This window comes from Ranitomeya imitator, chromosome 2 (assembly GCF_032444005.1).
Source record: "Ranitomeya imitator isolate aRanImi1 chromosome 2, aRanImi1.pri, whole genome shotgun sequence".
Classification (NCBI taxonomy): Eukaryota; Metazoa; Chordata; class Amphibia; order Anura; family Dendrobatidae; genus Ranitomeya; species Ranitomeya imitator.
This window is the reverse complement of record NC_091283.1, coordinates 24,002,672-24,030,428: the sequence shown is the minus strand read 5'-3', so window position 1 is coordinate 24,030,428 and position 27,757 is coordinate 24,002,672. Positions and strand designations below refer to the sequence as shown.

The 27,757-nt window shown below is 53.9% G+C and overlaps 1 protein-coding gene across 4 annotated transcripts; it reads right to left on the bottom strand.

The window, feature by feature from the left end:
- Positions 1-4,909: 4,909 nt before the first annotated feature.
- FOSB (FosB proto-oncogene, AP-1 transcription factor subunit) lies at positions 4,910-26,177 on the bottom strand. 4 transcript variants are annotated; one of them, XM_069746168.1, is made up of 5 exons: positions 24,573-26,177; positions 9,132-9,413; positions 8,942-9,049; positions 7,691-7,897; positions 4,910-7,596 (listed from the first exon to the last, which is right to left on the bottom strand). In XM_069746168.1, the coding sequence occupies exons 1-5, from the start codon at positions 24,675-24,677 to the stop codon at positions 7,495-7,497; spliced, it is 804 nt and encodes a 267-aa protein (XP_069602269.1). In that variant the 5' UTR covers positions 24,678-26,177; the 3' UTR covers positions 4,910-7,494. The 4 variants fall into 4 exon arrangements, with proteins under 4 accessions (XP_069602269.1, XP_069602268.1, XP_069602267.1 ...); XM_069746167.1 differs by having other exon boundaries at positions 4,910-7,897; XM_069746166.1 differs by lacking the exon at positions 24,573-26,177 and having other exon boundaries at positions 7,364-7,596; positions 9,132-10,109.
- Positions 26,178-27,757: the final 1,580 nt, after the last annotated feature.

Genomic DNA, 27,757 nt, shown 5'->3' with positions numbered 1-27,757 from the left:
GACAAGGGACTTCCCCTGTGGGACAACATGACATCTTGGGCCGTACCCCTTGTGTGGAATTGGCGGGAAACAATAATTCCCTCCTGGCTGTCTTCTTCACCAGCCTATCCAGTCGGATCAAAGATGAATGTGCTGGCAGAGATTTGCCATCTCTCCTTGCTGAATAAATCTCTCTCGACATCCAAGTGGACTTACATTTTACAGAGCCGTCAGAGGATAAAGCTCAAGATTCCTGTGTCCCAAATTCCAAAGCTTCTTCTCCCAGGAAGGCTGAGCCAGAACCCACAGAACCTATTGCCTGACTGAAGGGCGCTACTTATATTGTGGTGACCGGGATCATCTGTCCCAAGCTGAAGACCAGACAGGGAAACTTCACACCTGAGATGGAGGAGGAGGGATCGCCCTGGGATTAACTCTACCCTCCACTAAATTATTATTATTATTATTATACATTTTTATAGCGCCATTTATTCCATGGCGCTTTACATGTGAATACGGGCAAATATAGACAAATACATTAAACATGAGCAGATAACAAGGCACACGAGTGCATAAGGAGGGAGGACCCTGCCTGCGAGGGCTCACAGTCTGCAGGGGGTGGGTGAGGATACACTAGGAGAGGGAAGAGCTGGCTGTGCGGCTGTTCAGTAGGTTGAGGATCACTGCAGGCTGTAGGCTTGTCGGAAGAGATGAGTCTTCAGGTTCTTTTTGAAGGTTTCTATGGTAGGCGCAAGTCTGATGTGTTGGGGTAGAGAGTTCCAGAGTATGGGGGAAGCACGGGAGAAGTCTTGGATGCGGTTATGGGAAGAAGAGATGAGAGGGGAGTAGAGAAGGAGGTCTTGGGAGGATCGGAGGTCGCGTGTAGGTAGGTACCGGGAGACCATGTCACAGATGTATGGAGGAGACAGGTTGTGGATGGCTTTGTATGTCAGTGTGAGGGTTTTGAACTGGAGTCTCTGGGCGATAGGAAGCCAGTGAAGGGCTTGACACAGGGGAGAGGCTGGGGAATAGCGGGGGGACAGGTGGATTAGTCGGGCAGCAGAGTGTAGGATGGATTGGAGTGGTGCCAGAGTGCTAGAGGGGAGTCCAGAGAGTAGGAGGTTGCAGTAGTCGAGGCGGGAGATGATAAGGGATGATAAGAGATGATCATGTTCTCATACACTTTATGCAGTATTAGCCCTCTGTGTCTGTACTGCTACATACTTAGGCAGGTAACTGGTTCATGCAGCTTTACATGAACACCTGAGCCTTACACTATAGCTGGTCCGAATAACTAAAGCAATTGTTACCATCCACCTCTCGTGTCTCCCCTTTTCCCCATAGTTTGTAAGCTTGCGAGCAGGGCCCTCACTCCTCCTGGTATCTGTTTTGAACTGTATTTCTGTTATGCTGTAATGTTTATTGTCTGTACAAGTCCCCTCTATAATTTGTAAAGCGCTGCGGAATATGTTGGCGCTATATAAATAAAATTATTATTATTATTATTATAAGGGCATGCACTAGCGTTTTTGCAGTGTTGCGGTCAAGGAAAGCACGGATCCGGGAAATATTTTTGAGTTTGAGACGACAGGAGGAGGCAAGGGCTTGGATATGTGGCTTGAAAGAGAGGGCAGAGTCGAGGATCACCCCGAGGCACCGGGCGAGTGGGACTGGGGATAGTGAGCAGCCATTGACATTGATGGATAGGTCTGGTGGAGGGGTAGAGTGAGATGGGGGAAAGATGATGAATTCTGTTTTGTCCATGTTCAGTTGTAGAAAGCGAGCAGAAAAGAAGGTTGAAATGGCAGACAGACAGTGCGGGATTTTGGTAAGCAAGGAGGAGAGGTCAGGTCCGGAGAGGTAGATCTGCGTGTCGTCAGCGTAGAGATGGTACTGCATACCGTGGGATTCTATGAGCTGTCCCAGGCCGAAAGTGTAGATGGAGAAGAGTAGGGGTCCTAGAACAGAGCCTTGAGGAACACCGACTGACAAGGGGCGAAGTGAGGAGGTGGTGTGGGGGAGGGAGACACTGAATGTTCGGTCTGTCAGATATGACGAGATCCAGGAAAGGGCCAAGTCTGTGATGCCAAGGGATGAGAGGATTTGTAGCAAAAGGGAGTGGTCTACAGTGTCAAAGGCAGAAGACAAGTCCAGGAGAAGGAGGACAGAGTAGTGTCGCTTGCTCCTGGCAGTTAGTAGGTCATTGGTGACTTTAGTTAGGGCAGTTTCAGTTGAGTGATGGGAACGGAAGCCTGATTGTAACCGATCAAAGAGGGAGCAGGAGGAGAAGTGGGAGGACAGTTCAAGATGGACGTGTTGCTCCAGCAATTTGGAGGCATAAGGGAGAAGAGATATTGGGCGATAGCTAGACACAGAGGATGGGTCGAGGGAGGGCTTTTTGAGGATGGGTGTGATCTTGGCATGCTTGAAGGATGAGGGAAAGACACCTGTTGTGAGTGAGAGGTTGAAGAGGTGCGTTAGGGTTGGGATGAAGACCGTGGAAAGGTTAGGGATGAGGTGGGATGGGAGCGGGTCAAGCGTGCAGGTGGTGAGGTGTGATCTTGACAGGAGGGTGGAGAGCTGATCTTCTGTCATGGTGGAAAAGCTGGTTTTGGAGGAGCAGGGTTGAGCAGCTAAGAGGGGCAGGGGCACTAAATACAAATTGCTTTTACTGATGTCTATTTCATTGATTCTAGAACTACAGAGAATTTTACTGACTTATTTTTTGCCAAAAGGCTGAAGATTGAATTTTTGTTTTGTTGCAGACGCCCTTGAAGTTAATGCTGGCTCTGCAATTCCTGATGGTCGTATCCAATTCACGACGGAGGTGACTATTCAGATTGGTGAACTACATGTTGAGGATATTTATTTTTTAATTGTGTCCCTTTCTGATGCATTGGTGCTTTAGCAACTTCCTTGGCTACGGCTGCATTCTCCAGTCATTGATTGGTCATTGATTAGATCACCCAGTGGGGATCATATTTCTTTATTTCTTTCATAACTGAATCAAAGCTCTGCCTCTACCACCTTCTCTGAAACTCTGTTCTACCTCCATTATGCCTTCCCTTTACCTGGACTTCACCTTTAAGCTGAAGGCTGAGATACTCCGGGATAGATATACCATTGGTGCAACCTGTGCAGCCACACAGGGGACCAAGAGGTACAGGGCCACATCCTCCTCCATAACAGCAAGCAGTTAGTTGCAGACAAGTTATTAGAACACAGAGTTTCCATGTTCTGTTCTTTCATAGAGGCATCCTCTGTCTGAGTCCACCCCTGGAGAAGCCAACTCTCCACATCGGCCATTTGACTGTGCCATTCCCAAATTTCCTGGTGCTGAACAGGATTAAAAGTGCTTGCTTTTTACTGGAGAAGAAAAAAAATTCCTCCTCCAACATGGCACTGCAAATACGTTGCTCCTAAGTCCACTGCATCATTACAAATTGTTGAGTCACATTCGTTTGCCTTCTATGTCAACAATTCTTAATGCTTTTCATATCTCACTACTAGACCCACTGGTGCTCAACAAATTCTCCCCTGTGGTCATGTCAGTTCCTGCTTTTTCCTTTGATCCACAGAGTATGAGATCAGCCAAATTCGGGACTGGTATAAGATTTATGGAAACCTTATCTACTTGATAGAATTGAAGGGATACTGTCCCAAGGACATTTTGGATACCCCAAAAGGATATGGATGCTCCAGTCTTGCTCAAGAGATTGAAGGGATACTGTTAACTACCTGTCTTGACTCCAGCGTCAAGCTCCACTCCCTTTCCCTATGGCCACCACCCTATGCTGTGCTCCACGTCGGGTTTCATACGTTGCTCGGCGTAACACGCTGCTGTCATCATCCAGGGCCATTTACGGCCCACTTAGACACGTGGTTTCTGAGTATTCAGTCAGTGTTGTATTCAGTTGCAGTTTGTCTCTGATTTTCCCAGCATCCTACTGCTTCGGCTGCAATCAGCTTTGCAATCTCCTGTGGTTTCTACAACTTGCATCTACTGCTGCTCAGACTCGTTGATTAACCCATTGCTTGGTGTAAGCATTATGAACTGTTTAGAAACCATTCACTTTTCGCTACAATCAGATCTGCAAACTCCTGTGGTGTCTGTAAATTGTATTTATGGCTTCATAGACCTGCAGGTTAACCTATCTTCTGCTACATTCTGTTAACCCTTCATCTGCTGTCTTGTGTTTGTCTACACTTCTGGCTCTGTGGCTTCCATTTTCCTGGTCCTTGCCGCTGCGCCTCTCCCTCGCTCCACAAGTTAACGCTGACTTGTGGTTTAGTGGATCCATCTCACCAGGTGAGCCTAAAGGTATCGTCTCACAGTGGCACTTTGGTCGCTACGACGGCACGATCCGTGACGCTCCAGCATCGCTCCAATATCGCTCCAGCGTCGTAGACTGCGGTCACACTTCGCAATGCACGACGCTGGAGCGATAACTTCACGACGTATTTGCGATGTAGAAGCTGTTGGTTACTATGCGCACATCGTATACAATATCGTGCACACCTTTGTTACACCATGCGATCATGCCGCCACAGCGGGACACTAGACGACGAAAGAAAGTTTCAAACAATCTGCTACGACGTACAATTCTCAGCGGGGTCCCTGATCGCAGGAGCGTGTCAGACACTGCGAGATCGTAACTATATCGCTGGAACGTCACGAATCGTGCCGTCGTAGCGATCAAAATGCCACTATGTGACGGTACCCTTACACAAGGGAAGGGAGCACTCTGTCTATGTGTCAGGAGCTCATGAAATCAGATCTTTATCTACAAGCCCAGGAATCCTGAAGCACTGATGCCAGATCCTCCTCCATGCAGGAATCGGACCCCAGGGGCACAGAGAAAAGAGGCCTCTATGTTCCCGAGTCAGATCGGTCTAGATGCCGGAGATGACACAAAAAAGAGGCCGAGACTTGTTATAGTTAATGCAGTTTATTGGTCACCGCTTCATAAAGACATAAACTATAATGAATTCAAAAAATAGATATAATATATAATAGAATCCTCTAAAAATTACAGCACTATCACAGGAACTATACACAGAACAGCCCCTCCGCTGTCACCCCCTCTGTGATAGGCAGTGTCTATCTCTTTAGGGGCAGGTGCAGGCAGGAGGGGCCCCGACAATAAACATGCTCCTCGGTGAGGGTCCGCAGGCTTCTCCTGGCCCAGTAGCTTAGTCTGGCCCTCGTATGCTGCCCACATGGACGGTGGCGACACAATGGACAGTCCTCCATGCTGCAGCCACCACGGTCACTGTGGATAGGATAGGAGGACTCGGAGCAGAATGGGCACTAGGCTAAATGTGAGAACCATTCCCTCATTTCCGTCATCTCTGATGAAATCTGAGCACTGGAAGATCCAGGCCCAAAAAGTAAGAGGCGCTCATCACCGTCCACATCCAGGTCCGCACCGCATCTCGGGCAGGATGGAGATCTCAATGTGGATGGTGATGTGGGCAACACATGGTGTCAATGACAACAGTGCAGCTCACAGGATGGGCTGTCATCAGAGTCTCGCAGTCGTGCAGCCTCAGGCTTCGGGCCTAGGACTTCGAAATGCTCAGATCTCAGCAGAGGATGAAGAGATTCCAGAGCAGTTTTCATATATTTTAGGGACTTCAGTATTTCTTCTGGTCTGCTGACGCACTGCTCTCTGCAGAAAGATGGCTGCACCTGATGCGTGGGCTCCTCGTATTGTCAGGACTGGATCCAGCGCTGTAATATATAGATGTGTGTATATAAATACTTCTATATATATAAAAATATATAAAGCATCAAAAATATATTCTGAAATATCTATATACACAGGCGTGCACGGTGCATTTTTGTACATGGACGACCCTGCGGTGTATACACCGACGTACAGTTTCATCATATATGGGATTGTCACCTATAGACCGCCGCGCTGACCATGAGCGTCCAAATGGCCATTACAATGCAGAACCTTCCATCTGAACAGGGCCGGTCTCCACTCTCTCTTTCACCAGTAGGGGGCAGAAACACATAACACTCACAGAGGAGAGGGGGCAAATACTTTACAGACTTCTGCTTGAAAGGGAAGGAAGGCTCAGCAGTGGCAGCAGCATCCCTCGCAGCAGGAACATTAAATGCTGCCCTCCGGCTGGGGCTCATCCCGCGCCCTCCCCATAACACCCCATCTCACAGCAATGGTCGCGGCTTCTCGTCCAGAGATCCTGGTCCCGGGTCTGATTGGCAGCAGTTTTGTTTCGGAATGTAGACGGCAAGTTCTTCTTGACAGCACTCAGCCCCCCCGCACACATACGGGGAAGGAGGATGAGTGAGGGGCAATGAAAAATGGGAGAAGAGAAGGAAGCAGCAGCTAGAGCCCTCATTACAAGGGAGCAAGAGCCTCTGATGTGGAGCCTCCACCTAAGACTACAGGAGACATCAGTAGCATTACATTGTGGGAATGCAAGGAGCAAGACAAGCACAACTATAAGGAAGCAAATGAATATGAGAAGGGGCAATGTCCCAGAGGGTCAGGAGCACAGGCAGGGGCAGTCTGTGTCTGAGGGCCAGGAGTGCAGGCAGGGGCAGGCTGTGTTCAAGAGGGTCTGGAGCGCAGGCAGGGACAGGCTGTGTCCCAAAAGGTCAGAAGCGCAGGCAGGGGCGGTCTGTGTCTCAGAGGGACAGGAGCGCAGGCAGGGGCAGTCTGTGTCTCAGAGGGACAGGAGCGCAGGCAGGGGCGGTCTGTGTCTCAGAGGGACAGGAGCGCAGGCAGGGGTGGTCTGTGTCTCAGAGGGTCAGGAGCGCAGGCTGTGTCTCAGGGTCAGGAGCGCAGGCAGGGGAACGCTTTGTCTCAGAGGGCCAGGAACGCTCGCAGGGGCAGGCTGTGTCCCTGAGGCTCAGGAGCGCAGGCAGGTGCAGGCTGTGTCCCAGAGGGTCAGGAACACGGACAGGGGCAGGCTGTGTCCCAGAGGGTCAAGAGCGCAGGCAGGGACGGTCTGTTTCGAAAGGCCATGAACGCTTGCAGGGGCACGCTGTGTCTCAGGTCAGGAGTGCAGGCTGTGTCCCAGAAGGTCAGGCAGGGGCAGGCTGTGTCCCAGAGGGTCAGGGTCACAGACAGGGGCAGGCTGTGTCCCAGTAGGTCAGGAGCACAAACACGGGCAGGCTACATCCCAGAAGGTCAGGCAGGGGCAGGCGGTGTCTCAGGGGGCAGAAGCACAGGCAGGGACGGCCTGTGTCTGAGGGACAGGAGCACAGGCAGGGTGTCTCAGAGGGCCAGGAGTGCAGGCAGGGATGGTCTGTGTCTGAAGGACAGGAGCGCAGGCAGGGTCTGGCTGTGTTTCAGAGGGCCAGGAGCACAGGCAGGGGCAGGCTGCATCCCAGAAGGGCAGGCAGGGGCAGGCTGTCTCAGGAGCGCAGGCAGGGATGGTCTGTGTCTGAGGGACAGGAGCACAGGCAGGGACAGGTGTCTCAGAGGGCCAGGAGTGCAGGCAGGCTGTGTCTCAGAGGGCCAGGAGCAGACTGGAAGGTTATGTTTCAGAGGGCCAGAAGTGAGGGGGAGCTGAGTGAGTCGGAGGAGGAGCGCTCGCTTCCGCTGCTGCGCTGGTACCGGCTTCCACAGGCTCCTCCCTCTGGGGAGGTGAACACAAATGAAGATGTGTAAGATCCAGCGCTGGTGATACAGTCTGAGTCCGGTACTGGAGGCAAACAGACAGGGAATGATACCTCCAACTGGGGGGGGAATGAAGGCAGCAGTCCGCCATGGGGGAAGGATGCGGCTGGCTCAGTGTGGGGTAGATCGGGGTCCTCATAGGGCACTTTGCATCCAGATCGGTGGGAGAGAAGAGCAAATTCCAGCTGTTCCTTCTGTCTGCGCAGTTCATCAATTTCTGCCTCAAGGTTGGACTTTTCCTCCTCCAAGAGATCCGTCTCCTACAAGATGGAAGGAGTTCACATTAGAACTGAACAGCTCGCTCTCCTCTAGGCTGCACAGAGATCCTGCCCCAGAGCGGACGGGAGGTTACTTCAGCTCTGAGGATGGAGACGGCCTGTAGATCTACACAGTGCAGCCCCCCACAACGCCAGACTCCATACCTGCCCCCACTGTGCTCATCAACTCAGTCTACAGTCTTGTGAAAAAGTAAGTGCCCCACTCCCATGTTACTGATAAAGAGAAAACAAGAAGAAACTGATCACCAGTAATATGGCAGGTGAAATAAGTATTGAACACGTCACCAATTTTCTAAGTAAATCTATTTCTAAAGGTGCTATTGACATGCAATTCTCCCCACATGTTGGTAACAAACTGTCCAATCCACACAGGCAAAGAAATCAAAGAATAGATGTCCATAAATTAGGTTATCTGTAATAATGAGAAATGACACCAGGAACAATTATTGAACACATGAACCAAGAGCGGTGCAAAAAGCCATGAAAAGTGCTGACACCAGCTGAAATCTATCAGTAATTAGAAAGCAATCTGGCCACTTAGTGACAAATAATATCAGCTGATTTAACTGATGGTCTATAAAAAGGTGTCTCATTACCAATCTGCCACCCAAGAACCATCTCATGATGGGTAAAACCAGTGAGCTGTGTCAAGACCTTTGCAACCTTATTGTTGCAAAACATATTAATGGCATTGGTTACAGAAGAATTTCTAAACTACTGAAGTATTGAGAACTGTTGGTGCCATAATCTGGAAGTGGAAAGAACATGTCATTAGCACCTTTAGAAACATATTCATTTAGGAAATTGGCGACATGTCCAATAGCCTCATCAACAAATAATAGTCTACATACAGGAGCTTAAAAGCTGCCCTAGTCCTGCTCACACGCTGAGCATTTGTTCCTATGTATCAGTGTAGATAATCCTCTGCCAGGTAAGAACATAAGCACAAATCTCTGGAAAAAATCCAAAGAGTCGAGACTGAATATGGGGAAGAAACGGACGACCCTTTCAAGGATCACTGCTTACGTTTTGTAATCTGTCAGTCAGCTCTCGTCTCCTGTTCCTGCATTTGGCGGCAGCTAATTTGTTCCTTTCTCGCCGGACTCGCCTCTTCTCCTCTTCCTCTGGGGTTAACTGTACAGAGAGAGGGACATCTGGTGAGAGGGGCAATATGTCTGTGAGAAGCGTCTATCTCCATCTGTATACTGCTACTTACCGCTTCTTCTCGAGGTCTTTTTCTGGGTCTTGTTGGGCGAGTTTCCTCCTGTCCAGATGAAGAAGCAGCAGGCTGTGTTGTGCCATATGAAGACCCGGAGGGCGACGCATAGCTGGGGCCCGGCAGATCATAGGGGTCAATGGACGGTCCTGGTGTTGGCTGCGATTGAGCCATGGAGGAAATAAGTGCAGGTGTGACCAACCACTGGAGGTCCTGGCTACTGGTGATGGCCGTAACAGTGGGCACAAAGGAAGAGGGGACATCACATAGGGCCACACACTCCTGGCAGAGAGGGAGACAGAGATATTCACAATCATGGAAGAGACAGCTAAAAATGGGGGAAACAAGACTAAAGAAAATGAGGCTAAGAGAATATGGAGAGGATGGAGATAAAAAGAAAGACGGAAAGGGAAAAAAACAAGGAGACTGAAGGGTATAGATTAAAGAATGGAGAGGGAAAAAAGATGATTGAGGGAGGAAAGAAGGAAAAAGGGAGAAGAGAGAATGAAGGGAAGTGGGAATGGAGAGAAGAGGAAGAAAGAAGAGCCTGGAGGAGAGAGGACAAAGAAACCTGAAGAGAGGATGTAGGAGAAGGGAAGAAAGAATGAAATGAAGTGAAAAAGAAGAGGAAGGAGAGAAGAAAAAGAAAGATGAAGAGAGGATGTAGGAGAAGGGAAGAAAGAATGAAATGAAGTGAGAAAGAAGAGGAAGAAGAAAGAAAAGAGCATGAAGTAGAGAAGAGGAAAAAGAAAGCTGAAGAGAGGATGTAGGAGAAGGGAAGGAAGAATTAAACGAAGTGAGAAAGAAGAGGAAGAAGAAAGAAAAGAGCATGAAGTAGAGAAGAGGAAAAAGAAAGCTGAAGAGGATGTAGGAGAATGGAAGGAAGAATGAAACAAAGTGAGAAAGAAGAGGAGGAAGAAAAGAGCATGAAGGAGAGGAAAAAAAGCTGGAGAGGATGTAGGAGAAGGGAAGAAAGAATGAAACAAAGTGAGAAAGAAGAGGAAGAAGAAAGAAAAGGGCAAGAAGGAGAGGAAAAAAGCTGAAGAAAGGATGTAGAAGGGAAGAAAGAATGAAATGAAGTGAGGAAGAAGAAAGAAAAGAGCATGAAGGAGAGCGGAAAAAGAAGGGAAAAAAAGAAAGGGACAAGAGAGAGAATGAAAGGAAGTGATAATAGAGGGGAGATGAAAGAGAAGAGCATGGAGGAGAGGAAAAAGAATGGAAGAAAACAAAATGAAGAGGGAAAAGAAGTAGAGATGTTCATATCTGAAATTTCACAGAGCCGTGAAAAGTACATGCACCCCTCCTAAATGTCTCCTACCCCCATATTACTTGTGACATGTCCTCCTGGCTGTCCCCGATTGTCCTGATAGAGAAGGGTGTAGATATTTACAGATGTAACTCCCTCTGATTTCTATAACCCGACCTCCATCTTCTCTGCGGCTGATGAGGGTTTTCCTCCTCTCGTTCTCCTACATGATCTTCACATTTCAGGGTCACAGGAGCTGAGAAGTTTTTCTGCTTTTGAAATAACTGAGTCTACAATTCCTCGGCGCGACTACCACGCGGTGTACAGATCAGCACGGGGGCAGATACTTTTGCACAGTCTCAGGTTAATATTACAGGTATTGCTCAGTGATAATTTCAGGGGTAAATACTTGTTCAAAATTCTGAGGGTCTCACACAAAAATAAAATGGGTTGTGAAGATTTGTGAGAAGTTTGCTGAAGAGGAGATGCAGGTGACTTCCCTTCTGTGAAACATCTGATCACCCCCCACCCCAGTAGAGAAACATCCCCTCTCTGAGATATCTTCTCACTGATTCCCCCCCCCCCCCCCCTGTAGAGCTAGAAGACCCTCTCTTTATTCAACAAGCCACAACCTCCCTACAGGTAACAGGTAGCAACTCTTCTCCACCTCCTTCACATGTAACAGATCCTTTATGGGGCATCTTCTCACTGATCTCCCTCCTTGTACAGGCAATAGTTCATCTCTGGAATATCTCACTGAGCCACCCTCCTTTCCAGAAAACCCCTTTCAATTCATTCACTCCTAATACAGAAAATAATCCCACTTCTCACTGATCCACACTGTACTGGTCTCTTTTCTTACTAATCCAACCTCTGCATAAGTAACGCTCCTTCTGGGGCATCTTATCACTGAATCATTGTCTTCCCCAATACAGGTAATTCCACCTCTCCTTTGGTGTATTACCTCACTGACCCATCTATTTGCTACATTCACACATTCTCTAACCCCAGAGAAAGATGGACCTATTTCTTTCACAGGTGTCCTACTCATAGCATCCGGTTTTGTTCACTGAAGCAGCGGACTCTGATTTTTTTTTACCCATTAACTCAACCTTGGATCAGTTAAAAATGGATTAAACCCGTATGGAAACCTGAATTACAAGGTCTGTCCTCAATGAGTCCCCCTGGTGTTTGCCGTGTGTTTGCCATGTGTACCCGCGGGTGCTTGCTGTGTGTCCCCCCGGGTGTCTGCCGTGTTACACGTATCCCCTTAATAATTAATGGCCAAGTCTGATCCAGATGAGAACAGGACAAGATCAGAGTCTCACACTGTAAAACTGATCCACTCGCTGCACAGGTAAGTTACCTCTGGTGCATCTTCTCACTGACCTACCCCCTGCATAAGTAACAACCCCCCTCGGCACCATCTTTTCACTGATCTACACCCTACACAGGTAAAAGCCTCCTCGTGTGCATCTTCACACTTTTCCACCCCTTGCACAGCCAACAGCCCCCTCTGCTGCATCTTCTCACTGATCCACCCCTTGCACAGCTAACTGCCCCCGGTGCATCTCACTGATCCACTCCCTGCACAGGTAACGGCCCCTGGGATGTATCTTCTCACTGATCCACCCCTTGCACAGCTAACAGCCCCCTCTGCTGCATCTTCTCACTGATCCACCCCTTGCACAGCTAACAGCCCCCTCAGGTGCATCTTCTCACTGATCCACCCCTTGCACAGCTAACAGCCCCCTCCGGTGCATCTTCTCACTGATCCACCCCTTGCACAGCTAACAGCCCCCTCAGGTGCATCTTCTCACTGATCCACCCCTTGCACAGCTAACAGCCCCCTCCGGTGCATCTTCTCACTGATCCACCCCTTGCACAGCTAACAGCCCCCTCAGGTGCATCTTCTCACTGATCCACCCCTTGCACAGCTAACAGCCCCCTCAGGTGCATCTTCTCACTGATCCACCCCTTGCACAGCTAACAGCCCCCTCAGGTGCATCTTCTCACTGATCCACCTCTTGCACAGCTAACAGCCCCCGGTGCATCTCACTGATCCACCCCTTGCACAGCTATCAGCCCCCTCGGGTGCATCCTCTCACTGATCCATCCCTTGCACAGCTATCAGCCCCCTCGGGTGCATCCTCTCACTGATCCATCGCTTGCACAGCTATCAGCCCCCTCGGGTGCATCCTCTAACTGATCCACCCCTTGCACAGCTATCAGCCCCCTCGGGTGCATCTTCTCACTGATCCACCCCTTGCACAGCTAACAGCCCCCTCCGGTGCATCTTCTCACTGATCCACCTCTTGCACAGCTAACAGCCCCCGGTGCATCTCACTGATCCACCCCTTGCACAGCTATCAGCCCCCTCGGGTGCATCCTCTCACTGATCCATCGCTTGCACAGCTATCAGCCCCCTCGGGTGCATCCTCTCACTGATCCATCGCTTGCACAGCTATCAGCCCCCTCGGGTGCATCCTCTCACTGATCCACCCCTTGCACAGCTATCAGCCCCCTCGGGTGCATCCTCTCACTGATCCACCCCTTGCACAGCTATCAGCCCCCTCGGGTGCATCTTCTCACTGATCCATCCCTTGCACAGCTATCAGCCCCCTCGGGTGCATCCTCTCACTGATCCATCGCTTGCACAGCTATCAGCCCCCTCGGGTGCATCTTCTCACTGATCCACCCCTTGCACAGCTAACAGACCCCTCGGGTGCATCTTCTCACTGATCCACCCCTTGCACAGCTAACAGCCCCCTCCGGTGCATCTTCTCACTGATCCATCCCTTGCACAGCTAACAGCCCCTGGTGCATCTCACTGATCCACCCCTTGCACAGCTATCAGCCCCCTCGGGTGCATCCTCTCACTGATCCATCCCTTGCACAGCTATCAGCCCCCTCGGGTGCATCCTCTCACTGATCCATCGCTTGCACAGCTATCAGCCCCCTCGGGTGCATCCTCTCACTGATCCACCCCTTGCACAGCTATCAGCCCCCTCGGGTGCATCTTCTCACTGATCCATCCCTTGCACAGCTAACAGCCCCCTCCGGTGCATCCTCTCACTGATCCATCGCTTGCACAGCTATCAGCCCCCTCGGGTGCATCTTCTCACTGATCCACCCCTTGCACAGCTAACAGCCCCCGGTGCATCTCACTGATCCACCCCTTGCACAGCTATCAGCCCCCTCGGGTGCATCCTCTCACTGATCCATCCCTTGCACAGCTATCAGCCCCCTCGGGTGCATCCTCTCACTGATCCATCCCTTGCACAGCTATCAGCCCCCTCGGGTGCATCCTCTCACTGATCCATCGCTTGCACAGCTATCAGCCCCCTCGGGTGCATCCTCTCACTGATCCACCCCTTGCACAGCTAACAGCCCCCGGTGCATCTCACTGATCCACCCCTTGCACAGCTATCAGCCCCCTCGGGTGCATCCTCTCACTGATCCATCCCTTGCACAGCTATCAGCCCCCTCGGGTGCATCTTCTCACTGATCCACCCCTTGCACAGCTATCAGCCCCCTCGGGTGCATCTTCTCACTGATCCACCCCTTGCACAGCTAACAGCCCCCTCGGGTGCATCCTCTCACTGATCCACCCCTTGCACAGCTAACAGCCCCCTCCGGTGCATCTCACTGATCCACCCCTTGCACAGCTATCAGCCCCCTCGGGTGCATCTCACTGATCCACCCCTTGCACAGCTAACAGCCCCCTCCGGTGCATCTTCTCACTGATCCACCCCTTGCACAGCTAACAGCCCCCTCAGGTGCATCTTCTCACTGATCCACCCCTTGCACAGCTAACAGCCCCCTCAGGTGCATCTTCTCACTGATCCACCCCTTGCACAGCTAACAGCCCCCGGTGCATCTCACTGATCCACCCCTTGCACAGCTATCAGCCCCCTCGGGTGCATCCTCTCACTGATCCATCCCTTGCACAGCTATAAGCCCCCTCGGGTGCATCCTCTCACTGATCCATCGCTTGCACAGCTATCAGCCCCCTCGGGTGCATCCTCTCACTGATCCACCCCTTGCACAGCTATCAGCCCCCTCGGGTGCATCCTCTCACTGATCCACCCCTTGCACAGCTATCAGCCCCCTCGGGTGCATCTTCTCACTGATCCATCCCTTGCACAGCTATCAGCCCCCTCGGGTGCATCCTCTCACTGATCCATCGCTTGCACAGCTATCAGCCCCCTCGGGTGCATCTTCTCACTGATCCACCCCTTGCACAGCTATCAGCCCCCTCGTGTGCATCTTCTCACTGATCCACCCCTTGCACAGCTAACAGCCCCCTCCGGTGCATCTTCTCACTGATCCATCCCTTGCACAGCTAACAGCCCCCTCGGGTGCATCCTCTCACTGATCCACCCCTTGCACAGCTATCAGCCCCCTCGGGTGCATCTTCTCACTGATCCACCCCTTGCACAGCTAACAGCCCCCGGTGCATCTCACTGATCCACCCCTTGCACAGCTATCAGCCCCCTCGGGTGCATCCTCTCACTGATCCATCGCTTGCACAGCTATCAGCCCCCTCGGGTGCATCCTCTCACTGATCCACCCCTTGCACAGCTAACAGCCCCTGGTGCATCTCACTGATCCACCCCTTGCACAGCTATCAGCCCCCTCGGGTGCATCCTCTCACTGATCCATCCCTTGCACAGCTATCAGCCCCCTCGGGTGCATCCTCTCACTGATCCACCCCTTGCACAGCTATCAGCCCCCTCGGGTGCATCTTCTCACTGATCCACCCCTTGCACAGCTAACAGCCCCCTCGGGTGCATCTTCTCACTGATCCACCCCTTGCACAGCTAACAGCCCCCTCGGGTGCATCCTCTCACTGATCCACCCCTTGCACAGCTAACAGCCCCCTCCGGTGCATCTCACTGATCCACCCCTTGCACAGCTATCAGCCCCCTCGGGTGCATCTCACTGATCCACCCCTTGCACAGCTAACAGCCCCCTCCGGTGCATCTTCTCACTGATCCACCCCTTGCACAGCTAACAGCCCCCTCAGGTGCATCTTCTCACTGATCCACCCCTTGCACAGCTAACAGCCCCCTCAGGTGCATCTTCTCACTGATCCACCCCTTGCACAGCTAACAGCCCCCGGTGCATCTCACTGATCCACCCCTTGCACAGCTATCAGCCCCCTCGGGTGCATCCTCTCACTGATCCATCCCTTGCACAGCTATAAGCCCCCTCGGGTGCATCCTCTCACTGATCCATCGCTTGCACAGCTATCAGCCCCCTCGGGTGCATCCTCTCACTGATCCACCCCTTGCACAGCTATCAGCCCCCTCGGGTGCATCCTCTCACTGATCCACCCCTTGCACAGCTATCAGCCCCCTCGGGTGCATCTTCTCACTGATCCATCCCTTGCACAGCTATCAGCCCCCTCGGGTGCATCCTCTCACTGATCCATCGCTTGCACAGCTATCAGCCCCCTCGGGTGCATCTTCTCACTGATCCACCCCTTGCACAGCTATCAGCCCCCTCGTGTGCATCTTCTCACTGATCCACCCCTTGCACAGCTAACAGCCCCCTCCGGTGCATCTTCTCACTGATCCATCCCTTGCACAGCTAACAGCCCCCTCGGGTGCATCCTCTCACTGATCCACCCCTTGCACAGCTATCAGCCCCCTCGGGTGCATCTTCTCACTGATCCACCCCTTGCACAGCTAACAGCCCCCGGTGCATCTCACTGATCCACCCCTTGCACAGCTATCAGCCCCCTCGGGTGCATCCTCTCACTGATCCATCGCTTGCACAGCTATCAGCCCCCTCGGGTGCATCCTCTCACTGATCCACCCCTTGCACAGCTAACAGCCCCTGGTGCATCTCACTGATCCACCCCTTGCACAGCTATCAGCCCCCTCGGGTGCATCCTCTCACTGATCCATCCCTTGCACAGCTATCAGCCCCCTCGGGTGCATCCTCTCACTGATCCATCGCTTGCACAGCTATCAGCCCCCTCGGGTGCATCCTCTCACTGATCCACCCCTTGCACAGCTATCAGCCCCCTCGGGTGCATCTTCTCACTGATCCATCCCTTGCACAGCTAACAGCCCCCTCCGGTGCATCCTCTCACTGATCCATCGCTTGCACAGCTATCAGCCCCCTCGGGTGCATCTTCTCACTGATCCACCCCTTGCACAGCTAACAGCCCCCGGTGCATCTCACTGATCCACCCCTTGCACAGCTATCAGCCCCCTCGGGTGCATCCTCTCACTGATCCATCCCTTGCACAGCTATCAGCCCCCTCGGGTGCATCCTCTCACTGATCCATCCCTTGCACAGCTATCAGCCCCCTCGGGTGCATCCTCTCACTGATCCATCGCTTGCACAGCTATCAGCCCCCTCGGGTGCATCCTCTCACTGATCCACCCACCCCTTGCACAGCTAACAGCCCCCGGTGCATCTCACTGATCCACCCCTTGCACAGCTATCAGCCCCCTCGGGTGCATCCTCTCACTGATCCATCCCTTGCACAGCTATCAGCCCCCTCGGGTGCATCTTCTCACTGATCCACCCCTTGCACAGCTATCAGCCCCCTCGGGTGCATCTTCTCACTGATCCACCCCTTGCACAGCTAACAGCCCCCTCGGGTGCATCCTCTCACTGATCCACCCCTTGCACAGCTAACAGCCCCCTCCGGTGCATCTCACTGATCCACCCCTTGCACAGCTATCAGCCCCCTCGGGTGCATCTCACTGATCCACCCCTTGCACAGCTAACAGCCCCCTCCGGTGCATCTTCTCACTGATCCACCCCTTGCACAGCTAACAGCCCCCTCAGGTGCATCTTCTCACTGATCCACCCCTTGCACAGCTAACAGCCCCCTCAGGTGCATCTTCTCACTGATCCACCCCTTGCACAGCTAACAGCCCCCGGTGCATCTCACTGATCCACCCCTTGCACAGCTATCAGCCCCCTCGGGTGCATCCTCTCACTGATCCATCCCTTGCACAGCTATAAGCCCCCTCGGGTGCATCCTCTCACTGATCCATCGCTTGCACAGCTATCAGCCCCCTCGGGTGCATCCTCTCACTGATCCACCCCTTGCACAGCTATCAGCCCCCTCGGGTGCATCCTCTCACTGATCCACCCCTTGCACAGCTATCAGCCCCCTCGGGTGCATCTTCTCACTGATCCATCCCTTGCACAGCTATCAGCCCCCTCGGGTGCATCCTCTCACTGATCCATCGCTTGCACAGCTATCAGCCCCCTCGGGTGCATCTTCTCACTGATCCACCCCTTGCACAGCTATCAGCCCCCTCGTGTGCATCTTCTCACTGATCCACCCCTTGCACAGCTAACAGCCCCCTCCGGTGCATCTTCTCACTGATCCATCCCTTGCACAGCTAACAGCCCCCTCGGGTGCATCCTCTCACTGATCCACCCCTTGCACAGCTATCAGCCCCCTCGGGTGCATCTTCTCACTGATCCACCCCTTGCACAGCTAACAGCCCCCGGTGCATCTCACTGATCCACCCCTTGCACAGCTATCAGCCCCCTCGGGTGCATCCTCTCACTGATCCATCGCTTGCACAGCTATCAGCCCCCTCGGGTGCATCCTCTCACTGATCCACCCCTTGCACAGCTAACAGCCCCCGGTGCATCTCACTGATCCACCCCTTGCACAGCTATCAGCCCCCTCGGGTGCATCCTCTCACTGATCCATCCCTTGCACAGCTATCAGCCCCCTCGGGTGCATCTTCTCACTGATCCACCCCTTGCACAGCTATCAGCCCCCTCGGGTGCATCTTCTCACTGATCCACCCCTTGCACAGCTAACAGCCCCCTCGGGTGCATCCTCTCACTGATCCACACCTTGCACAGCTAACAGCCCCCTCCGGTGCATCTCACTGATCCACCCCTTGCACAGCTATCAGCCCCCTCGGGTGCATCTCACTGATCCACCCCTTGCACAGCTAACAGCCCCCTCCGGTGCATCTTCTCACTGATCCACCCCTTGCACAGCTAACAGCCCCCTCAGGTGCATCTTCTCACTGATCCACCCCTTGCACAGCTAACAGCCCCCGGTGCATCTCACTGATCCACCCCTTGCACAGCTATCAGCCCCCTGGGGTGCATCCTCTCACTGATCCATCCCTTGCACAGCTATAAGCCCCCTCGGGTGCATCCTCTCACTGATCCATCGCTTGCACAGCTATCAGCCCCCTCGGGTGCATCCTCTCACTGATCCACCCCTTGCACAGCTATCAGCCCCCTCGGGTGCATCCTCTCACTGATCCACCCCTTGCACAGCTATCAGCCCCCTCGGGTGCATCTTCTCACTGATCCATCCCTTGCACAGCTATCAGCCCCCTCGGGTGCATCCTCTCACTGATCCATCGCTTGCACAGCTATCAGCCCCCTCGGGTGCATCTTCTCACTGATCCACCCCTTGCACAGCTATCAGCCCCCTCGTGTGCATCTTCTCACTGATCCACCCCTTGCACAGCTAACAGCCCCCTCCGGTGCATCTTCTCACTGATCCATCCCTTGCACAGCTAACAGCCCCCTCGGGTGCATCCTCTCACTGATCCACCCCTTGCACAGCTATCAGCCCCCTCGGGTGCATCTTCTCACTGATCCACCCCTTGCACAGCTAACAGCCCCCGGTGCATCTCACTGATCCACCCCTTGCACAGCTATCAGCCCCCTCGGGTGCATCCTCTCACTGATCCACCCCTTGCACAGCTATCAGCCCCCTCGGGTGCATCTTCTCACTGATCCATCCCTTGCACAGCTATCAGCCCCCTCGGGTGCATCCTCTCACTGATCCATCGCTTGCACAGCTATCAGCCCCCTCGGGTGCATCTTCTCACTGATCCACCCCTTGCACAGCTATCAGCCCCCTCGTGTGCATCTTCTCACTGATCCAAAACCTTGCACAGCTAACAGCCCCCTCCGGTGCATCTTCTCACTGATCCATCCCTTGCACAGCTAACAGCCCCCTCGGGTGCATCCTCTCACTGATCCACCCCTTGCACAGCTATCAGCCCCCTCGGGTGCATCTTCTCACTGATCCACCCCTTGCACAGCTAACAGCCCCCGGTGCATCTCACTGATCCACCCCTTGCACAGCTATCAGCCCCCTCGGGTGCATCCTCTCACTGATCCATCCCTTGCACAGCTGTCAGCCCCCTCGGGTGCATCCTCTCACTGATCCATCCCTTGCACAGCTATCAGCCCCCTCGGGTGCATCCTCTCACTGATCCATCGCTTGCACAGCTATCAGCCCTCTCGGGTGCATCCTCTCACTGATCCACCCCTTGCACAGCTATCAGCCCCCTCGGGTGCATCTTCTCACTGATCCACCCCTTGCACAGCTATCAGCCCCCTCGGGTGCATCTTCTCACTGATCCACCCCTTGCACAGCTATCAGCCCCCTCGGGTGCATCTTCTCACTGATCCACCCCTTGCACAGCTAACAGCCCCCTCGGGTGCATCCTCTCACTGATCCACCCCTTGCACAGCTAACAGCCCCCTCCGGTGCATCTCACTGATCCACCCCTTGCACAGCTATCAGCCCCCTCGGGTGCATCTCACTGATCCACCCCTTGCACAGCTATCAGCCCCCTCGGGTGCATCCTCTCACTGATCCACCCCTTGCACAGCTATCAGCCCCCTCGGGTACATCCTCTCACTGATCCACCCCTTGCACAGCTAACAGCCCCCTCAGGTGCATCTTCTCACTGATCCACCCCTTGCACAGCTAACAGCCCCCTCAGGTGCATCTTCTCACTGATCCACCCCTTGCACAGCTATCAGCCCCCTCGGGTGCATCTTCTCACTGATCCACCCCTTGCACAGCTATCAGCCCCCTCGGGTGCATCTTCTCACTGATCCACCCCTTGCACAGCTAACAGCCCCCTCGGGTGCATCCTCTCACTGATCCACCCCTTGCACAGCTAACAGCCCCCTCCGGTGCATCTCACTGATCCACCCCTTGCACAGCTATCAGCCCCCTCGGGTGCATCTCACTGATCCACCCCTTGCACAGCTAACAGCCCCCTCCGGTGCATCTTCTCACTGATCCACCCCTTGCACAGCTAACAGCCCCCTCAGGTGCATCTTCTCACTGATCCACCCCTTGCACAGCTAACAGCCCCCTCAGGTGCATCTTCTCACTGATCCACCCCTTGCACAGCTAACAGCCCCCGGTGCATCTCACTGATCCACCCCTTGCACAGCTATCAGCCCCCTCGGGTGCATCTTCTCACTGATCCATCCCTTGCACAGCTATAAGCCCCCTCGGGTGCATCCTCTCACTGATCCATCGCTTGCACAGCTATCAGCCCCCTCGGGTGCATCCTCTCACTGATCCACCCCTTGCACAGCTATCAGCCCCCTCGGGTGCATCTTCTCACTGATCCATCCCTTGCACAGCTATCAGCCCCCTCGGGTGCATCCTCTCACTGATCCATCGCTTGCACAGCTATCAGCCCCCTCGGGTGCATCTTCTCACTGATCCACCCCTTGCACAGCTATCAGCCCCCTCGTGTGCATCTTCTCACTGATCCACCCCTTGCACAGCTAACAGCCCCCTCCGGTGCATCTTCTCACTGATCCATCCCTTGCACAGCTAACAGCCCCCTCGGGTGCATCCTCTCACTGATCCACCCCTTGCACAGCTATCAGCCCCCTCGGGTGCATCTTCTCACTGATCCACCCCTTGCACAGCTAACAGCCCCCGGTGCATCTCACTGATCCACCCCTTGCACAGCTATCAGCCCCCTCGGGTGCATCCTCTCACTGATCCATCCCTTGCACAGCTGTCAGCCCCCTCGGGTGCATCCTCTCACTGATCCATCCCTTGCACAGCTATCAGCCCCCTCGGGTGCATCCTCTCACTGATCCATCGCTTGCACAGCTATCAGCCCTCTCGGGTGCATCCTCTCACTGATCCACCCCTTGCACAGCTATCAGCCCCCTCGGGTGCATCTTCTCACTGATTCACCCCTTGCACAGCTATCAGCCCCCTCGGGTGCATCTTCTCACTGATCCACCCCTTGCACAGCTATCAGCCCCCTCGGGTGCATCTTCTCACTGATCCACCCTTTGCACAGCTAACAGCCCCCTCGGGTGCATCCTCTCACTGATCCACCCCTTGCACAGCTAACAGCCCCCTCCGGTGCATCTCACTGATCCACCCCTTGCACAGCTATCAGCCCCCTCGGGTGCATCTCACTGATCCACCCCTTGCACAGCTATCAGCCCCCTCGGGTGCATCCTCTCACTGATCCACCCCTTGCACAGCTATCAGCCCCCTCGGGTACATCCTCTCACTGATCCACCCCTTGCACAGCTAACAGCCCCCTCCGGTGCATCTCACTGATCCACCCCTTGCACAGCTATCAGCCCCCTCGGGTGCATCTCACTGATCCACCCCTTGCACAGCTATCAGCCCCCTCGGGTGCATCCTCTCACTGATCCACCCCTTGCACAGCTATCAGCCCCCTCGGGTACATCCTCTCACTGATCCACCCCTTGCACAGCTAACAGCCCCCTCAGGTGCATCTTCTCACTGATCCACCCCTTGCACAGCTAACAGCCCCCTCAGGTGCATCTTCTCACTGATCCACCCCTTGCACAGCTATCAGCCCCTCGGGTACATCCTCTCACTGATCCACCCCTTGCACAGCTATCAGCCCCTCAGATGCAGCTCCTCTGCCCCCAGCTCCGCGCTCCTATTCTGCCTCTTTTCCTACGTCCGGTTCATTTCACATTATCTCGGGATTCCCTGTGGAGATTTCGCTGCTGTGGGCGCGTTTCTTCAAATCTCCGCCCCTTGGGTCCTTGACGTCGGCAGCGCCTGTTACGTCCCTGCGCTCTACCGACGCTGCGTTCCAAAATAGCACGCAAGCGTCACTGCTCGTCAGCTCCGCCCACCCAATCTATGACTGACAAGTGGCAGCACGCGACCGTAGAAAGTACTACAACTCCTAACGTCCGAGAGATCTGCGACCAAAGTGAGAGGCAGCAGAGGACGATCCCCTCACTATCCTTCCACCATATGTCACAAGACGTATCCACCCGCTGATAATACAGCAACGAGGGACTCCTCTGCCCTCCCTGACTGCAGCCTCCGGTGACATTCCTACCCTACCTGCCTGTGGTCTCCTCCTACACTCATGCCCCGTCTGTGGTCTCCTCCTTACACCCCTGCCCCGTCTGTGGTCTCCTCCTTACACCCCTGCCCCGTCTGTGGTCTCCTCCTTACACCCCTGCCCTGTCTGTGGTCTCCTTACACGCCTGCCTGTGGTCTCCTTACACCCCTGCCCCGTCTGTGGTCTCCTCCTTACACCCCTGCCCTGCCTGTGGTCTCCTTACACCCCTGCCCTGCCTGTGGTCTCCTTACACCCCTGCCTGTGGTAACCTTACACTCCTGCCCCGTCTGTGGTCTCCTCCTTACACTCCTGCCCCGTCTGTGGTCTCCTCCTTACACCCCTGCCCCGTCTGTGGTCTCCTCCTTACACCTCTGCCCCATCTGTGTTCTCCTCCTTACACCCCTGCCCCGTCTGTGGTCTCCTCCTTACACCCCTGCCCCGTCTGTGGTCTCCTTACACCCCTGCCCCGTCTGTGGTCTCCTCCTTACACCCCTGCCCTGTCTGTGGTCTCCTTACACCCCTGCCCTGTCTGTGGTCTCCTTACACCCCTGCCCCGTCTGTGGTCTTCTCTTTACACCTCTGCCCCGTCTGTGGTCTCCTCCTTACACCCCTGCCCCATCTGTGGTCTCCTCCTTACACCTCTGCCCCGTCTGTGGTCTCCTCCTTACACCTCTGCCCCGTCTGTGTTCTCCTCCTTACACCCCTGCCCCGTCTGTGGTCTCCTCCTTACACCCCTGCCCTGTCTGTGGTCTCCTTACACCCCTGCCTGTGGTCTCCTTACACCCCTGCCCCGTCTGTGGTCTTCTCTTTACACCTCTGCCCCGTCTGTGGTCTCCTCCTTACACCTCTGCCCTTCTGTGGTCTCCTCCTTACACCCCTGCCCCGTCTGTGGTCTCCACCTTACACCCCTGCCCCGTCTGTGGTCTCCACCTTACACCCCTGCCCTGTCTGTGGTCTCCACCTTACACCCCTGCCCCGTCTGCGGTCTCCTCCTTACACCCCTGCCCCGTCTGTGGTCTCCTCCTTACTCCTCTGCCCCGTCTGTGGTCTCCTCCTTACTCCTCTGCCCCGTCTGTGGTCTCCTCCTTACTCCTCTGCCCCGTCTGTGTTCTCCTTACACCCCTGCCCCGTCTGTGGGCTCCTCCTTACACCCCTGCCTGCCTGTGGTCTCCTGTGACAGCCCTGACCTGCCTACTGTCTCCTCCTGACACCCCTGCCTGCGGTCGCCTGTTACAACCCTGCCTGCGGTCTCCTTCTGACACCCCTGCCTGCCTGTGGTCTCCTGTTACAGCCCTGACCTGCCTGCTGTCTCCTTCTGACACCCCTGCCTGTCTGTGGTCTCCTGTTACAGCCCTGCCTGCTGTCTCCTCCTGACACCCCTGCCTGCCTGTGGTCTCCTGATATTATCCTGCCGTGCCTGCTGTCTCCTCCTGACACCCCTGCCTGTCTGTGGTCTCCTGTTACAGCCCTGACCTGCCTACTGTCTCCTCCTGACACCCCTGCCTGCCTGTGGTCTCCTGTTACAGCCCTGACCTGCCTGCTGTCTCCTTCTGACACCCCTGCCTGTCTGTGGTCTCCTGTTACAGCCCTGCCTGCTGTCTCCTCCTGACACCCCTGCCTGTCTGTGGTCTCCTGTTACAGCCCTGACCTGCCTACTGTCTCCTCCTGACACCCCTGCGTGCCTGTGGTCTCCTGTTACAGCCCTGACCTGCCTGCTGTCTCCTCCTGACACCCCTGCCTGCCTGTGGTCTCCTGTTACAGCCCTGACCTGCCTACTGTCTCCTCCTGACACCCCTGCCTGCCTGTGGTCTCCTGTTACAGCCCTGACCTGCCTACTGTCTCCTCCTGACACCCCTGCCTGCCTGTGGTCTCCTGTTACAGCCCTGCCTGCTGACTCCTCTTGACACTCCGGCATCCTATTGGCCTGAGGCGATCACAACATGAACTTGATTTCCCTTTGTATTTTCTCACTCTTCGGTGTTTGTTGACTCTCGGGACAGAACCTGCCCTGTGACTCCCTGACTTCCCTATGACGTCGCCCCTGTCCTGTGACGTCACACTCACCTGTGGGGCAGCAGCCGTGGATGGACTCCCAAATGAATCCACGGATGACAGATACTGAGACTCGGCCGAGGGGGAGGAACTGGAGGAGTCGTATCCCTGGTACATGTCCCCCCGGAATCCTGCGCTGAGGCCTCGATGTCAAACAGTAGATCCCGAGTGTACAAACGTCAGGGATCTCCTCAGCACTAAGCAGAGATCAGCTGTGGATGGGATCACGGGGATCCGCAGTAGCGACTTCTGTAGGGATCAACAATGGGATCTTCTAGCCTTCTGTAGGGATCAGCTGTGAGAGCTCTTCATTCTTAGGTAGGGATCAGTGATGGGATTTCCTTCTTTGGAGAGATAAATAGTGGGATCCACTCCTGTCTGCAGATCCACGCTAGGTCCCCTCTATAGAAATAAATAAGGGGATTTCCTTAGATATTTGTAAAGATAAATAATGGGGTTTTCTCCTGTGTAGGTCTCCGTGATGGGATCAAGAAGGAAATCTTGGAATTTAATTGGGATCAATAATGTATCTTTAGCAAACTTTTTCAGTAAAATAAGTGATGGGATCTCCTCCTGTGTAAGATGCAATGATGGGATCTCCTGGGCACAGATAATAAAAGCTGGTGGGCTCTCCTGTATAATGATCAGTGATGGGATCCCTTCCTATGTAGGGATCAGTGATGGGATCTTCTCATGTATTGGGATCAATGCTCCTGTGTCCAGTTAATAAATGATGGAATCTCTTCTTGTGTGCAGTAAATAAATGATGGGATCTCCTCCTCCTGAGTACAGGTAATAAATGATGGGATCTTATCCTTTGTTAGGATCAATGATGGAATCTCCTGTATGGGAATCAGTGATGGGATCTCCTTGTCACAGATAATAAATGATGGGATCTCCTCCTGAGTACAGGTAATAAATGATGGGATCTTATCCTGTGTTGGGATCAACGATGGGATCTCCTGTATGAGGATCAGTGATAATAAATGATGGGATCAACTCCTGGTCACAGATAATAAATGATGGGATCTCCTCCTGAGTACAGGTAATAAATGATGGGATCTCCTCCTGAGTACAGGTAATAAATGATGGGATCTCCTCCTGGTCACAGATAATTGATGGGATCTCCTCCTGGCACAGATAATAAATGATGGGATCTCCTCCTGGTCACAGATAATAAATGATGGGATCTCCTCCTGGTCACAGATAATAAATGATGGGATCTCCTCCTGGTCACAGATAATAAATGATGGGATCTCCTCCTGGTCACAGATAATAAATGATTGGGATCTCCTCCTGGTCACAGATAATTGATGGGATCTCCTCCTGGTCACAGATAATACATGATGGGATCTCCTCCTGGCACAGATAATAAATGGGATCTCCTCCTGGTCACAGATAATAAATGATGGGATGGGATCTCCTCCTGGTCACAGATAATAAATGGTGGAATCTCCTCCCGGTCACAGATAATAAATGATGGGATCTCCTCCTAATCACAGATAAGTCCTCGGGTGCAGCAGTCCGGTCAGGGCGCCCCCAGCGGCCGTGGTGTCAGCACAGTATACGGGCAGCAGCGTCCGTCCTCACGCTCCGCTTTTCCTCAGGTTTATGAATGAAACTCCGCTCGCTCGCAGCTATTTATACCGGTGCAGCCCGCCCCCCTCTGCACACGTCACACACTCTTTTGCCTATATATTCTCATTGACTGCACCGAGCACCCTCAAACTCTCCAGTCCGCAGCCCCGGAGCTCCCCGCCTGCTCTCCTCGACTTTCAGCCCTAAAGATGCCCTGAGAGCTCTGATCTCTGGAGGACACTGCGGGCGGCTCCGCCCACCCGGAGTTCCTGTGACGTACATAGCCATATAAGGTGTCTTTGCTGTGTTTATCTGGTTACCAAGCAGCGACGTCAGAGGGAATCCCTGTTCTCAGCTCGGCAGAGACGAGTATTAATAGCTTTATGCTGCTACTATGCCGGAGACAGCGCGGCCGGGCCGGGACCTCTGTGTGAGAAATCCCCGGGAGAGCGGACACCGTAATATCACTGCTACAACATAACGGCCCTGAGAGCAGTCTGCACTGCGCGGTATATACGGGGCAGGGGTGGAAACGTGCGGTATAGGCCCGTATACATTACACTAGACTGATGTCCGACTTCACACAGCAATCTCATAGATCTCCTGTAAAAGAGCCCCTGCTGAAGCCTCAGACATTGTCATAGAAAACCCAGGAAAGCAGCGGAACAATGTATAGAAGGGAAGACGGCGACATCAGAGGCGTCGATGGTTCATCCGACCGCCATCTAATGCATATGGCCGAGTATAATGTGAGCGCCTCCATCATCAGTATCTGGAGACCACCCGTCACCTCCATCATCAGTATCTGGTGACCGCCCGTCACCTCCATCATCAGTATCTGGTGACCACCCGTCACCTCCATCATCAGTATCTGGTGACCGCCCGTCACCTCCATCATCAGTATCTGGTGACCACCCGTCACCTCCATCATCAGTATCTGGTGACCACCTGTCGCCTCCATCATCAGTATCTGGTGACCGCCCGTCACCTCCATCATCAGTATCTGGAGACCACCCGTCACCTCCATCATCAGTATCTGGTGACCGCCCGTCACCTCCATCATCAGTATCTGGTGACCGCCCGTCACCTCCATCATCAGTATCTGGTGACCGCCCGTCACCTCCATCATCAGTATCTGGAGACCACCCGTCACCTCCATCATCAGTATCTGGTGACCGCCCGTCACCTCCATCATCAGTATCTGGTGACCACCCGTCACCTCCATCATCAGTATCTGGTGACCGCCCGTCACCTCCATCATCAGTATCTGGTGACCGCCGGTCACCTCCATCATCAGTATCTGGTGACCACCTGTCGCCTCCATCATCAGTATCTGGTGACCGCCCGTCACCTCCATCATCAGTATCTGGTGACCGCCCGTCGCCTCCATCATCAGTATCTGGTGACCACCTGTCGCCTCCATCATCAGTATCTGGTGACCACCTGTCGCCTCCATCATCAGTATCTGGTGACCGCCCGTCACCTCCATCATCAGTATCTGGTGACCGCCCGTCACCTCCATCATCAGTATCTGGTGACCGCCCGTCGCCTCCATCATCAGTATCTGGTGACCGCCCGTCGCCTCCATCATCAGTATCTGGTGACCACCTGTCGCCTCC

Bases quoted from the DNA above. Each gene is read 5' to 3' on its own strand.
- FOSB (XM_069746165.1), bottom strand. From the start codon at position 9,962: ATGCTCTTTTCTTTCTTCTTCCTCTTCTTTCTCACTTCGTTTAATTCT. The intron at 9,050-9,131 runs GTAAGTAGCAGT...CTCTCTGTACAG, and splicing joins AAAGACCTCGAGAAGAAGCG to TTAACCCCAGAGGAAGAGGA. The intron at 7,898-8,941 runs GTAAGCAGTGAT...TCCATCTTGTAG, and splicing joins TGACTGACAGATTACAAAAC to GAGACGGATCTCTTGGAGGA.